General features: G+C 44.0%; 1 protein-coding gene across 1 annotated transcript in view; it reads right to left on the bottom strand.

Annotated features, from left to right (window-relative positions):
- Positions 1–3,923: 3,923 nt before the first annotated feature.
- Positions 3,924–16,345, bottom strand: part of cavin2a (caveolae associated protein 2a) — a 32,695-nt gene continuing 20,273 nt past the window's right edge. The window contains exons 2-3 of the mRNA XM_063214317.1: positions 6,954–7,295; positions 3,924–6,371 (exon numbers count right to left, since the gene is read on the bottom strand). Of these exons, the coding sequence (XP_063070387.1) occupies positions 5,790–6,371; positions 6,954–7,295 (924 nt within the window). The 3' untranslated portion in view covers positions 3,924–5,789. The remainder of the gene's footprint in view (positions 6,372–6,953; positions 7,296–16,345) is intronic.

Here is a 16,345-nt window from a genome sequence, read left to right as displayed (position 1 = left end):
ACTCAATGGCCTAGTTCTAGGCCTAACAGTGCTTGCTTGGGTCATTTAGGCCTACTCTGGCTAGTGAGGTTTAAAATCACCAAAAAGATATAATACGGATTATCCTAAAAGATGCCTAGGTTTTCAAAGTGTCCCTGCTGGTTGAGGAAATCCAGACAGGGTGAGGGCAGTCATGGGTGAGCGGTTAGGGCGTCAGACTTGCATCCCAGAGGTTGCCGGTTCGACTCCCGACCCGCCAGGTTGGTGGGGGGAGTAATCAACCAGTGCTCTCCCCCATCCTCCTCTATGACTGAGGTACCCTGAGCATGGTACCGTCCCACCGCACTGCCACTGAGGGCTGCCGCCTTGCACGGGTGAGGCATAAACGCAATTTCGTTGTATGCAGTGTGCAGTGTTCACTTGTGTGCTGTGGAGTGCTGTGTCACAATGACAATGGGTGTTGGAGTTTCCCAATGGGCTTTCACTTTCACTTTCAAGTTGTGCTGCCTAATAGAATCAATGTTTAAATCAGAACTGCCCCTAAAGTGGAGTTTTTCCCCTTTTTTCATTTCAAGAAATTAAAAACACCTTTATTTTCATCTGCCTTTGATTAGGCCTATTTATCTCGTTAGATTACTTTTAATTCTTGTTCTTCTTTTTCAGTCATTGAAGGACAATTGTGTATGATAATGCACCATTCAAATAATATTGATATTGCTATTAAAACGAGTTGATATTTTCTCTATCTCAGTGCTTTTCAATATTAGGGACTGCTGGACCCCATGGTGTCACCTGAAATAGGCGCGATATTACTAATTACAACATAACCATAACTAGAAACTTAGCATACAGTTTTGAAGGCTCAATAGGTTCAATAGCTTACAAGTTCAGTTCAGTCATGCTTTTTTTTCTGTCTTGAAAAAACATGGGTCCCCAGTTACGATGTCAAAATGGGGTCTTGGGCCCAAAGAAATTGGGAATCACTGGCCTATCCCGACACCAAGGCCTGTTTCAGGCATATACAAAATCACTGCAAAACAAAGGGCATGCCATCTCATTTAATTCCAATGTGATATACATATATAAATGAAACATTCAAACAAAGAAGGTTCCACACATTTTTCAACGGTATTGTTTTTTTTTTCTCCCTGTCTTCCAGAAGCTGGAAAGTGTCATCCAGAAGCTGTAATGGTTGTTCTTTACCATGCCACTAGATGGAGACACCGGATTGCTCAACTGTTCAACAAGGCCACAAAACTGAAGTTCGAAGTGTTGAATAGACCCAATTCTTCGCTACAGTTAGATAGGAGAGATTTCTACAATTTGGTGTATCAAGGTAAGTTAAGTTGTGGTTTTCTTCTCCAATGTCACAATATCAGGCCACATCATGTTTAGCCAAGACTTTCATTTAAATGTTTAGGTCTATTATAAGACAATTTGAACATTATTAGGCTTAGGCTACCAAGGAGACATGGTGGCCTTTGTTACAGCATTTATGAGCACACTCTGCCTACATCAGTCCTAAATTAAATTTCATTTCACTCACAAATGTGTGGGGAATGACAGAGTATGCATGGATAACAATAAGGGTTGGTGCAGCACAGTTTTTGATGACAGTTTTATTCTGAAGAAATAGTACTGCAGCATGAAGCATTCTTCTTTTAGCAACCATTTCCACCATCTCCACAGCCCAATCAGTGCTGTTGAGTGCTCTCTGCAAAAGAGCATTTCACCCACACCAGCATACAGCCCATAGCCAGTATCTTGCTGCAAACATGAAAGGACACAAACAGGGGCAGGGCTGTAAGGGAGACAAGCAGGGCATTTGTCCCTGGGCCCAGGGCCGTCCCATATTGGTGGTGGGGGCCCTATTATTATGACCTTGCCAGGCTGTATGGGAGCCCTATCAGTGTTTTGCCCTGGGGCCCTGTGTACACTTGTTTTGCCACTGGACGCAAGTTCTATTAGGTGAGTCACAGAAGTCCTCGATCAGCTCGCTTCCACTCCCATGTGTTTTTAACTTGAACACCAGGATACGGGATAAGAGCCCATTCATTGTAGGGCCTACTGATGTCAAAGTAGACTTTTAGCTCAGCACAATCTTTATATGATATCACAAGCAGCACTCGACCGTGAATAGAAGCGTTAATACAGTGGTATATGTGACGTCTTTCCTGGCAGCCTAGCACAATCTCCTTATTGCAGAATGGGATGCACCAGCAGTGCTGATTATAGTTGTCATTAATATGATTGTTCATATTTCCTGTGAAGAAATGTGGGCTTGTGCAAAATCCCTCCATAAATTGCATGGCTGCCCAAACCTTATGGATCTGTGGACTGTTTCAGATGCACATGTGAACATGCAAACTAGCAGAGGATTATTAAAAAGCAACCAGGCCAGAATGTTGTTACAAGTCCTTTATTTAAATTCTGCAATGGATATTAGAAAAAAAACGTGGTTAATTACAAATCCTACACATCAAAACAGCGTTTCACATACACAGTTAATGTGAATATGATGTTTATATTGTCGGAAAGAAAAAGCTTTAGTAATTGAACTCAAAGCCATCTGTGAACAGTTGTCAGTTGCGACATAGCTGTTTGATAATTTGATGTCTACTCTGGTAAAAATCTGAAAACCTGTAATTTTTGACAGTTTCACATGAAGCCCACACCTTATCCCTTTTTCACATATCGGCCAGAAGCATTTACGTGACGTGTAATAAAAAGAATGCAGAACCCACGTAAAGTTGTATTAGATTCTAAAGTACAAACTTCCCTAAAGGATTACATATATATCATTTATATTTTTTAATATTTATATATTTTATTTTGTTTCACTCTTTTGTGTAAAGACAGAAGAAAAAAAGCAAACAAACAGAAAGATAACGTGTGTCACTGACCTGTCACCCAACAGTGAAACACATCCCTCACCATGAATGCGAAAAGCTTCATGCTTGCCATATCTTAAGTGTTGCAGAGAGTTTCGTCATAGTACAGTTTCAGGGTTGGACGTCGGCCATATCCACACAAAGTTCATTCCATTCATAGTGTATTTTGTTTTTACAAAACTGTGAGCCAGCACACATAAAGCAACTTCAGTTCAAGACCACACTTCGCTTCAACCTGCCCTGATCTTGTCAGACTATCAGAACATGTCGAGGAGAGATAACTGATATCTCCTGAAGTTTATGCGTGCGTAATTCACCAGTTTCAATATCAATATGTAGGCCTATATCTAAGGCTAAACTCTCATGAGAATTCGTTCTCTCAAGATGACTTGCACAAAGTGGAATAAGATCAGATTTAGAGTTTTCAGTGTTTATGTGTTACACACCATGTGAGTAATTTCATGCTCTCTCTCTCTTACACACACACACACACACACACACACACACGCACACACACACATATACACACACACACACACACACACACACACACACACACACACACACACACACACCTGTCTTTTATCAACCCACCCCCGACCGCTCCACCCACAAACACAAATGCCTTTAATTCACGTCCATTGTCCTCCATCTCATCAGGCTCATCCTGCCTAGCACAGTAAGACAAGGCCCCAGTTATAAATGAGCTGTTACCGGAGTGGCCCTTGACCAAATCGTAATGTATTACTAAAGGCCCTGCGTACTGTCGTAGTGGTGTAGTACTAGTAATGCTTTTTCATTGACTATTACAGCGTTCGGGTGGAACGCAGCACATTAACCCATAAACCTGCTGTTACCGGAATGGCAATGACCAAGTCGTAGTGAATTACTAAAGGCCCTGTGTTATGTCATAGTAGAGTAGTACTATGGCAGTTAACTTTTCAATGTCTATTACAGCGTTTGGGTGGAACGCAGCACATTAAGGGGCTACATCGTAATTTAGAAGGCCAGCTCATGGGATGGCAAAGAACACCTGTGAACTACAAGACCCCACCCCACCAACCCCATCCAATACCCAGCCTCTCCCAGTGGAAACTATGCCATCAATCCCACCATCCTCGACAGAATCCTCTTCTCCTCCACCTCCCTGTCCTCCCTCCTTCCTTCCTCCGCTTTATCCTCCCTCCCTGATGCTTCTTCTCCATCTCCTGTCTCCCATCTCCCACCACCCGCTCATGGTGGAAACATGGGGCCGGTGCCAAGCGATCAGTCAGGAAAAGCCAAGGAATGTTTCCCTCTGTTTCTTTTTCACCCAATGTGTGTGTATGTGCACATCTCTCTCTCTCTCTCTCTCTCTCTCTCTCTCTCTCTCTCTCTCTCTCTCTCTCTCTCTCTCTCTCTGTGTGTGTGTGTGTGTGTGTGTGTGTGCGCACGCGCACCCACGGATCTGTCTTTCTGTCACTGTGTGTGGGTGTGCTCTATCTTTTACCCAGTTCTAGTGTGTGTTTGTGTGAACTTGGACTTTCTGTCACTGTGTCTGTGTGTGTGTGTGTGTGTGTGTGTGTGTGTGTGTGTGTGTGTGTGTGTGTGTGTGTGTGTGTGTGTGTGTGTGTGTGTGTGTGTGTGTGTGTGTGTGTGTGTGTGTGTGTGTGTGTATGCCAGCTCATGAAGGCCCTGCAAGAGTCAATTCAGATTCAGGTTCTTCTGCCAACTAAAGGTGCCATGGAGAACCTGAACTATTTAATTGCTGCTGGTGACGCATAATAAAGACGTCCCTCTTCACACAGTCAGATCTGGTGAGGGTGGGGTGTGGTGGGGGGATCTCTCTCCCGAGATAGGCCTTAATTGCTGACAAGTCCGGACGTTTTCCACTCACTCTGGCTTGGCTAAAATTCCAGAAATGCGTCCAGAGGCCTATTACTCAGCAAATGTGGAGAACTCTGCGGAATGCCATGCTTAACAACAACACATAAGCTTCCTCTTTACGTCCCGTTACCATACCCACAGCAAGGACTTAGTGGGTTTTGTTAACTATACGGTTTATATTGTAACTATAGTGTGTGTGTGTGTGTGTGTGTGTGTGTGTGTGTGTGTGTGTGTGTGTGTGTGTGTGTGTGTGTGTGTGTGTGTGTGTGTGTGTGTGTGTGTGTGTCTGGGACAGCGAGAGAGTATGTTGTTGGTCGGATGGTAAACATGCCTGCCTGAGAGTCTGTCATTGTTTGCTGCTCCCCACCCCACATGATTAAGGAAGCTGTAATTGGAACATTGTTGGTGGAATGGCCCGTAACCATGGTGATATCTCTGGCAACTTCGCTGTCCCCCCTTAGGTGACGAGGGGTGTAAACATGTATATGTCCCACGGTAACAAAAGCGGGGAGGAAAACAATGCCATCTTTTTCCCGGCACTTGTTTTATGAGAAGACGTTTATGTAGTGTTGCTTTGTATTGTGGAGGGAATGTATGTTCGTGGTTCAAACCAATGCAACAGTGTCTGTGCGATCTGTCAGACCAGATGTTGTTTTATGCGTGACTTTAGCGATAGGGAGGGAAACAGAGATGGTCTGGGTGTTGTTGTTGATTGTTTATGGAAAAAGAAACATTTAAATGTCCGTGTACGTCTCTCTTGAGGCTTGCAAATAGGCAATGAGGACTCAAGCACAGCCTTCTTGATCACAGGATAGAGGCACAGTCGCTATAGGTATAACATGAGATATGTTGCTTTTTTTGCTAATAGTAAACTTTTTTGTGTCTTATTGTTGAAACAGTTTATGATAAAGGTCAACAGGTTTCCATTGGAATATGACAAGATCTCATTTTATTGCTTTATATATAAACTCTTATGTCGAAGTGAGTAGAATATGGTGTTTCTAATCTAAAGGGGGGAGAGTGTGAGGAGCTAGCCCATGATTAAAGACGTATTTAAGAGGCTTGTTCCACAGCCACTGCTGCGTTAACAGGGCTGGCAGGAGACACAGGCGATGCCACGGGACTCGCTTCACCGTTATGCTCAGCCTCTTCCTCCTCATCATCATCATCATCCACCTCAATGTGATCCGGAACGGTCTCCTCCACAGCCAGCGTTGCAGTGGCCACCCTTTCCACCTCTCCGTTCAGCTCTCCGTCGATCTCTCCATCCACGGACAGCCCGACCTCCAAGCTGCTGGAAGCCGAGGCCTCCTTGGCTCCCTTCTCCTTGTCGTCCAGGGAGTGGACCTCAGCCAGGGACAGCTCGCCGCTGGGCCCTCCCAGCGAGGGTACGTCCACGTGGGCCTCGGGCGACACGGGCTCCCCGGCTGCTCCTGTTCCTGGCCCGCCGTCCCTGACCTTCTTGACGGTGAAGGTCATGGGGGAGACCTTGAAGGAGGAGCTCTTGGCGGTGGGGCTCTTGGGGTGGTTGGGTGTGAAGCTCTTCTTGATCTTCTCGCGGCGCTCGGGCGGCACGATCTTGTTGATCTTCTTCTCGATGCTCTGGCGGGAGAAGGCCTTCTTCAGGCTGTCCACCTGTCGAGGTGAGATCAAAGGTCAAAGGCCAACATCTGTTGTTCAGTTTTAAAATCACATGTATACTAGGTCATAGGCTGCAATCACATCAAACGCAGGTTTCTTACAGAACAAGGCAGATTTTTTTCTATTTTTTGTTAATGACAGTAAGGTGGAAATTCCATTTAATGGTACAGGCGGACTTCCAGATGTCCAGTAATGACTAATAGTGTTTGAAGGTAGGGTGCGCACATCCACAGGTAGTTGTCCAGGTGCCAGACAAAAAGTAGTAGGTAGTGTGATGAAGCGGTCTGCACACTGTGTATTAACTCCAAAAATACTTTATTTCATTTAAACATATGGCAACGTTTCGATCCAACAGAGGGATCTTCCTCAGGCCTGAGGAAGATCCCTCTGTTGAATCGAAACGTTGCCATATGTTTAAATGAAATAAAGTATTTTTGGACTTAATACAGTGTGCAGACCGCTTCATCACAGTAATTACTAATAACTACGCAACAAGCACAGTGTAATGTGTCAGCTCAGTGTAATGTGATATAACGTAGTGATGAAATATTTTGCAGTAAATGTAGTTTTTTTTACCTTCTTCAGGCTAGACCGCTTCAGCTTGTCTGCCCTCGACCGCTCTGGGCGCTCGGAGCTGAGTGCCTGCAGCCCGTCGTCGTCATCATCATCATCATCCAGGTAGCCTTCGCCGCGTGGGCTGGACAGGTTGGTACCGGCGGCCATGCCCACTTCCTCCTCATCATCGTCAGACGTGAGGCTGATGGTCTGCAGGCCCTCCTCGTGGGAGTGGTGGTTGGTGGCCGTGTCTGCATTGGGGGTGGGCGGGTGACCCACCGACACATCCTCCCCCTGGCTCTCGCGCACGGAAATGGTTCCGGGATCCTTCAGGTGGAGGGAGGAGGGGATCTCATGGTCCTCCTGTAGTAGTATGAGAATAGAGAGAGAGAGAGAGAGATCAGGTTGAGTTCAAATGGATGAATTGAGATGGTTCTTTTCCTTCTTCATCTCTACCTTCATCTAATTCTTCATGATTTCATTTGTAGGGTTATTCAGTTTGCGGAAGTAATGCCGTTGGCACAGTTACTAGGGATGTAAATAATAATCGAAATGTATCGATTCATCAATGTATCGGCCGGTGATTTAATCGAATCGCATCGTATCATGGGGCATTCTTAAGTATCGAAAATAATTGAATCACTGGCCCCTGTCCAATGCTCTAGCTCCAGAACATGGTAGAAGTGGAAAAGTAATTTGAAAAAATAGAATCAAATCGAATCGTATCGTATCATGGGGAATTCTTAAATATCGAAAATAGTCAAATCCCTGCTTTAAGAAATCGATACCGTATTGTATCGTCATGGAGGCTGTGATTTACACCCCTAACAGTTACCATGAAATATTTCTTCACTATATTACTATACTATACTATATTTCTGAACTATATTACTATATTTTACTATAGTACAGTAAGTATGACTGTGTTGTTTATACTGGAAAGGCGATTTGACGGTTTGTAAGTTATGCAATCGACGAAATTACAGCAAGCACAGACACAGGCTTTGTCTCCGTTATCAGTGGAACATAGTTCCTAACATTCAAGCACTAGTGTTATTGGAAAAGTTACTGTTTCAGAGGAATGCCTGGTACGCTATCTAGGAATGTCTTAGAATAAACACGTGACGAATGGTACAGGTGTGCAGAGCATGTTGCACAACCAAGTGGTTATTTTACACTGAACACCTGGGTTATATTTAAGATAAAGGCTGTGTTTAGCACACAGGGGGGACATGTTACGGGACAAAGAAATTCAATACAACACGACACAGCAGGCAAGTACAGTACATAAGGCACATAATGCACACTGACCACAAGAAGGCACACAGACACAGACAGGTGTACGCACACATGCACGCAGACTTTGCTTTGGCCGGCCCCCTCAATAAATGTGTATTGTATTGAGGACCCAAATCTAGGCCTCCCTGCATGGGCCCAAGTCCGGGACGACTGTCTGTCAGTTTCCTCACACACACACACTTGAACACACCTGCAATGCAAATACACACACTCACACACAGGGCTACTTTTTCTATCTCATTTTTCACACAAAATGTCCTTCACGCCAATCTAAAACTAAACCATTTTCTGTGACTCTCTCTCTCTCTCTCTGCCACACACACACACACACACACACACACACACACACACACACACACACACACACACGCACACACGCTCTGTCTGAATTATAGATATGAGATAGGAACAGAACACACACACACACACACACACACACACACACACACGCACACACACACACACACACACACACACACACACACACACACACACACACACACACACACACACACACACACACACACACACACACACACACGCAACTGCTTAGTTATCTGCTGCAATTTTAGCCAGCGAGGGGTGGTGCACTGGTATGTGTCTTGTTTAGATGTACAGTATGTATAGTATTGCATAAGCCCGCTGGAGAGAGAGGGAGGTAAGGGTGGTAGGTCTCGTCCCGGCTCCATGGAATCACCCTGGCATGCCCGGAGGGAGGAAACGGCCTTCTGCCTTCCCAAACACACACACACACACACACACACACACACACACACACACACACACACACACACACACACACACACACACACACACACACACACACACGGGGCACAGTGGGAACTCTACGGTACGTGTTCCTCGGACCTCGGAACTCAAAAACAACAAAACGTCGCTGGCAATCAGCGTCTCTGGCATACCTGCAGGGCTGCAATCATCGTGCAAATGTCACCTAGCCGCGAGTGGTGATAATTGCTAAGCTGCGAATACTTTCCTCATGGGAGGAAGTCACAACATATAGGCTACATGTACACGCACAGCATGTACAGTATGTTTTGATTGTCTGTTCAGGAACATAATTTTGTTTGTAGCTTTCAATATGCAATGCAATTTGGGTAGTCTCAAGAATCTCAGCTGTCTGCAAGACCCTTCTGTGTTCTTTACAAAAGTTCCTTAATAAATGATCATGCAAGTTTGGCAACACTTAATTCTAAGGGTCACGTGTTAGCCACTAATGCTTACCTGTTTGTATAAAGGAATTATAAGTAAAAGCAATCATTTGTTAGCCGTCTGTTCACAATCATCATGTTCACAGCTAGTAAGGCCTTTTTTTATCGATATAACCATTATAAGAGCTTAGTACATGCCTTATAAGTCACTTATACAGACACTGAACAGACGTTTGTTAGAAGCTATTCTACAGTGTTAGTCTAATTTCCTATTAGCATCCAGTCGATCTAGGCATTTCAAGGTGACCTTGAGGTAACATCTGCGAGCTGTGTACAAAAACAGTCATTGTCGTTGGTTGCGCATCCTGCCTTGCAAACGTGGGACCGAAAATTGCAGCATTCTGATTGTAGCGTGCCAAAGCATTGCATAAACAGAGAGTAGAGGCGGCAGGCTGCCATTTGGATACAGCTAAAGACTGGACTAGCCTGCACAACAGGAAGGAAACAGTGTACCGCATCAACAACACAGACATAAGTCACTCAACAGATTCACCTGCAACTTAACATGCTTTTGGCAACAAAATGGGCTGTTAGAAAGACCGTGATCCAATAATGAAAGCAAAGTATTTCACAAATCTTTGACAACAAGGGGGCAAAAACTTTTTTTGTGCCTGAGGTGTCAAGACCAACACTCCCTAATCTTTGCTGTGTTTGCGAGGCATCTTGAGAAAAGGCAACATACCATACAGGACAGTCTACATGTGATCAGTTGGTTGGCTTCGGGGCTGGGAGGCAAGAAGGAGGACACTTGGAATTTTCCATCCTCACACATCTTCAAGAATCCCCCATTCAATATTATCTCGAAGATGTGTGCTTCTGGATGAAATAGAAAGTAGCTTGTCTCATTCTTTTAAAATAGATATTTTAAGGGCCTTTTGTATCTTTGTTGGTGATAGGACAGTTGAGAGTAGCCTATGACAGGAAGAGAGTGGGAGAGAGAGAGAGACAGGGCAGGGTTGGGACATCACCCAGGCTCGAACCCGGGTCTTCATGGGCATGCAAACCCATATGTACCCTGTATGTGTGTGTGGGGGGTGTATGTACAGTGCTGCGCCACAGTGCCCCAGCCTATTCTTGTCACTGTTACTGAGATTGCAGAACTCACGCATAACCTCTCGAATGGATGCATTCAACATTTCAGAGCAGCTTGCGAAATTCTCAAGCATGCTGACATGAAACCACAAATGCCTCTGGCTGCGTTCTTGATTGCATGCCTTTATCACAGAGTCACCTAAAAGTATGACACCTAAAACAGAACCATGTGCCAATAGATGAGAGACGAGCTCAAGTTAGACGCAAACAGTCAACAGAACCATGCACCAGAACAGATGAGAGACAAACTAGAGTTACGTAGATGTTCCGGCACACCCAAACATTCACCTAAAAATTGCAATCCAAAGTAGAACCCCTGTGCCAAGAAATGAGGCAAAAAGTCAACATTCCGGTCACCACACCCTTCAGGTTCCATTGGAGCTATTGTTTGTTAGACTAAGGGGCACTATGATATCAGCCAGTCACCTAGGAAACTTTTTTTTAACGTTTTTTTTTTCCACTGGGGAATTTATAGTGTAAGGCTGATTTATAGTGTAAATATTAAGTACTTGGAAGGTGAAAAAGTGGATCGCACTCGGGTGACACTGACAAAGGCAACAGCCGAAACGTTTGTCTACACTCCTGCTGCTATAAAAATAATACAAAAATAAAAAAGAAGAAAAGAAGAACCCGAGTGCGATCCACTTTTTCACCTTCCAAGTTATTCAACTGGAGACGCACCACATGGAAGAGCGCGGTGTATCTGAACTACTAAATATTAGGTACTAAAATGAATAGATGTTTTTCATTGTGGAATGAAACTACAGCAAATAACTGCACATTGGGATTTAGCCTTTGACAGAACATGATCAATACCTAAACCATAACATTTGACATGATCCGTGACATGAGACGTGACGTGAGTTGAGATGCATCAGATAGAGGCATTACATGATAATGAAGTATTATAGTGGGCCCTACCTATAGCAACCCTTATTGAAGTGGCCGCTGGCACCAAAATACTGTCGTCCTGTGCCGACATAACTGACAATCAAGCTTTAGCCTTTGTCCTGAGACCAAGATCAATGTCTAAACTGTGACATTTCACATTATCAAGCACATGATAAAGACCTCTGCATTGAAAAACATTGTGACCTTATGATGTACGGTCCCAAGGCTCTATGAAAGTGACTGAAAGCAGTACAATACTCTGTGTTCTTTGCCAACAGTAACAGATCATATCATGGTGTTTGCTCCTATCACTACATGATCTGACCCTCTTGTAAGTCCTATGCTCAGATAAAGCGGAGGAGATGAGAGAAAAGGAAAAGAGGGGAAGGGGTGGAGAATCAGATCAAAACAGTGAGTGATAGAGAGAACAAGGGATCGGGTGGAATAAAATGCAGAGAAAGGGAGAAAGGGGAAGAGCGGGGTGAGAGTGGAAGGGAGTGAGGGAGAGAAAGACAGAGAAAGAGAGAGAGAGAGAGAGAGAGAGAGAGAGAGAGAGAAAGAGAGAGAGAAGAGGAAGAGAAAGAGAGAGAATGGTGTGACTTCATGCCGCTGGCTAGAATGCTGTGAAATTTTACTCCACGTAATTACGGTGTCCCGTGGTAGGCCCTCCCGACTTATGAGAGTGGAAAACATCACACAAGTGTCAGAGCATGGGGAAACGAGGGTGACTGCAATGTGTGTATGTATGTATGTGTAATATGTGTAATGTGTGTGCAAATGTGCGTGCGTACGTGCATGCGAATGTGCGTGCATGCATCCGTGTTTGTGATGGTGTGTGCACACGTTCATGTGGGGAGTGCGTGCGGGAGCATGTGCATGTGTGCATATTCAATTTGTTTTGAAAAAAGGGGGAACGTGAATTGGGGGCACTGAAAGGGTAGAAGAAAGGGGCAGCCTAAAAAAATGAAAGACTATTCATGAATGAGTATTGTCAGGAAAACAGGGTGGTTTCTGTACTAACCGACAGAAAAGAGAGAGTACTCCATAGGCTATCGTTTTTGTTTTGCTAATGAGGCTTGTGCCTAATGCCACCGCCATAGACATTATTGCTGAGTGGAAATGACATAGCATGGCTGAACCTACAAAGCGGATTCCAAAAAAGTTGGGACACTTTGTATTTTGTGAATAAAATCAAAATGCTGGCATTTTCAAAACATTCAATATGTTAACAAGGTACAATATTATGTACAGACAACAAATCAGTTGTTAAAGTCAAGCAGAATTATTGTTTTGAGTTAATTATGTGATCATTTAAAATTTCACCCTTGCAACAATTCCCAAAAAAGTTGGGACAGGGCCAATCAAATGCTTTTCATATTGGATAAGACTAAACACAACACAAGGGATGAGACTGAACAGTTAAATACTTTGACTGATGGCATAATTTTATTCAAAAATTAGATATTTTGATGAGCGAGACATGATTTCAGCAGCTCAACTGATAGGTGTGTTCTTCAACTTGTTTACCTTTTTGTTATGCTTAATATGTGGCATATCCTGACTGAAGGAAAACATTTTTTGACCTATTTACTCTTATGATGGAACCACACTGTTGGCACATAGTAGAGATTGAAATTTGCCACCATTATGGGGCAATATCTAAAGGCGGTGCTCCAAAATATAATGCCTTGGTAGCTATGTTTGCTGTTTAAAGTCTGTATGTATCATTCAACAGTCATTTTAATGCTCTACATGAATAAGAAGACCCTAACCAAGTCACCTCTGCACCCCCTTACCATCATATATGCTGTATTTCAGACTGACCACTAAATCAAGCTGAAGTATTCATTTTCTATATAACCTGGAGGGTGCATGACTCCATAATTTTCAAAAAGGATTGAATATTTTCCATTCTGGAATCAGAGTACAGTTTCACATGTCTCCTAGGTCCATAGAATGAGCTTTCCCGCCTGCAACACTGTTTAATGTCTGCATCATGTGCATTAATCAAGTGTTGTGTTTATGGTCATTTTTTCGAGAGCTGTCATTGTTGGAGTGCCATAGTTTGCTTATTGACCACGAGTATGTCATGATCTCATAACTGGTGCAATGATTACACAGAACTCTATATTACGGAAATAGGCCTTATATGCCTGCAATTTTGATAAGTCAATCTTTCTGTGTAATAGATAAGTAATTAGTACCTCAAAATCTTCGCTGCTGAGTGCCACAGCCTTTATGTGATGGTATTTTATTTGTGCTTTCATGTTGGCAGTCAATATAGTTCCTTTTAAAATATTCTTCCTTGTGTAATTTTTAGAATTATCCAACTATTACAACGTGTTTTATTTTAAATGATCACATAATTACCTCAAAACAATAATTCTGTTCGACTTTAACAACTGATATGTTGTCTGTATATAATGCTCTACCTTATTAACATGTTAGATGTTTTGAAAATGCCAGCATTTTTATTTTATTCACAGAATACAAAGTGTCCCAACTTTTTTGGAATCAGCTTGTATTACATAATGATGTTGTGATAACCGGCAATAGGCCTACTATGCCTCCTGGGGTACAGTGTGTGTGTGTGTGTGTGTGTGTGTGTGTGTGTGTGTGATGTGCTCTGTCCTTCCTATCTCATCTCATCTATTTTTCAGAATGTGTGTGTGTGTGTGTGCATGTGCATGCATGTGTTTATGTTTGCATGGATACACACCTGGTATGGAATGTGCGTTTGCATAAGTTTATGTACGTATATGTGTGTTGTGGTTAAGGTGGGGTTAGTTGCGGGTCTATTGCATTGCTCTTACATTAACCACAGCCCGCAGGGGATCGACATGCACCCCGTCTTAGCCTGGGAGGGACACACCCATCGCTGCTGGATATCCACCTGGCTGCTCCCATTCAAGACCCCACCTCCGGAGAGCAGTCACTACCCAACCCCACCCTGCCACCCCGCCCACCCCATAGCTGGGTAATCCTATCCAAAGGGCCCTAACAACCCCACACCGCACCCCTCTGGGCCTCAGCCCCTCCCCACCGCTACAAATCTCTCTCTCTCTCTCTCTCTCTCTCTCTCTCTCTCTCTCTCTCTCTCTCTCTCTCTCTCTCTTGGCCTTTTTCCTTTCCCTGCTTTTAGCCTCTGTGCATGTACTGTATATGCTTACAGTTAATGGCCAGTGGGATTGTATTGACATAGCTAGTTAGACACAAGTCTTTTCTTGAGTTTCAAAAAAGTTTCTGTGTTGATCATTACAGGAAATTGAAGATGACTGCTGATGAAGTCACCAAAGCCCCGTAATGCACGCCATTCCACCAGCGGAACAATGTAGTAGTCATTGAAAAGATTTTACTACCATTGTACTACACCACTAGCCTGGGCGAAAGCCTACTGTTGACTCCGTCAAACAGTCTGGAACAAGCTAAGAGGAATCCGTTTCCATGGAGGGTGGGAGATAGTCTAACCTTGTAGTTCCGAATTAAAATTAAATTGTGCTTCATTAGCATGACTGTTACAATACAGTGTTGCCAAAGCATACAAATAACAAGACAAAAGTGTGAACATTGTTACCTTAACCAATCAGTATCGGACTCCGCAGGTGAGTTCTGCATCACCCATGTCAAGGGTTTGCTGATTGGCAGAACCGCGAGCGAATGGAGCTAGGAGGGTTGGGCCAGACTATGTACAGAGCCAAAATCTTTAGGTGGAAGTACTTTGGATGCTTCACCACTATGGCGTTACACAGTACCTTTGGTAAAGGATTATGACTAGTCCTTGCCATTCTGATAACATCCTATTTATAATAGGCCCCTTGTCTTAACTGCCTAACAATGACCTATGGTCAGGAAAGTTCTTGGGCCAAAAAAAAGGCAGGGGCGATTTTGTCCAGCCCCCTCTAAATTGGGGGCCAGTACAAAAACCCCAACAGCACTGGGTCTGAGGACTGGCCTCCCACTGGGCAGGGTTGCCAGATGTGTCTGATCAAGTCCTGCCCAAAATGTCCACTAATGCGCTAAATTCCGGACAATTTCAACAAATTGCATTGATTTCCATGGGCCCAAAACTGCAGAAAAAAACGACTTAATGGCAAATTTTTCCTGATTTTACCCGCAGACGGTAACTGCCCAATCTGGCAACACTGCCACCGTGTAATGCCCTGTATGCCAGATTACCAGTCCAGGCCTGTCTATGATGAATGTGGTGGAGGAGGTCAGAGGGAGGGAAGACCATTGTGCTGTGGTTCGACTTGCTGTTAAGTGAAGGGCTTGACAAAGAGCCGATGTTGTTGAGTCAGTGCTGTCCACCTGTGATTACAGCGATGAGGGAACTATTCAGTATAGCTGATGGTGCACAGTCAGTGAGCAAAACAACTTGACTGGCCATTCTGTTTATCAGGCAAAAACATGGAACAGCAAGTTGAAACCCAGTGAAGTCACCAACAGCAGAGACACCTTGCACCTCAGCCAACTAGCACTGTCACTAATCACAGCCTCCCCCAAGGACACCATTCCCATCCACTCCTGTGTAGATGTTTCAGATGTTTCAGTTCTCCAATGATAAAATACAAAGAAGGATTTCAAGTGTGCACCCCTCACTTCAAAACATTAGTCGGCCTTGTCCTGCACCTTGGCCTGGGATGTGTACAATCTTCCTCCTTAACTCAGATGATAGCAAGGCAGAGGTGTCACTCTCATGCCTGGACCCACATTTTCCTCAAAAAAGAATTGTGACCAATTCAGTCTGACAAAGCTGGCTATCTCTTTCATTCCAACTCCTCCCTGGAAGGGAGAGAAAGTATTTTCTAATTGATTGTACAAGTAACTTTGACAAGTAGCTAGGAAACAGAGACATTAGATATGCCTGCGTTGGTTAAGCCCGACCACCAGAAATGAAATTAT

This window comes from Engraulis encrasicolus, chromosome 13 (genome assembly GCF_034702125.1).
Source record: "Engraulis encrasicolus isolate BLACKSEA-1 chromosome 13, IST_EnEncr_1.0, whole genome shotgun sequence".
NCBI classification, from domain to species: domain Eukaryota; kingdom Metazoa; phylum Chordata; class Actinopteri; order Clupeiformes; family Engraulidae; genus Engraulis; species Engraulis encrasicolus.
This window is presented reverse-complemented; position numbering and strand designations above follow the sequence as displayed.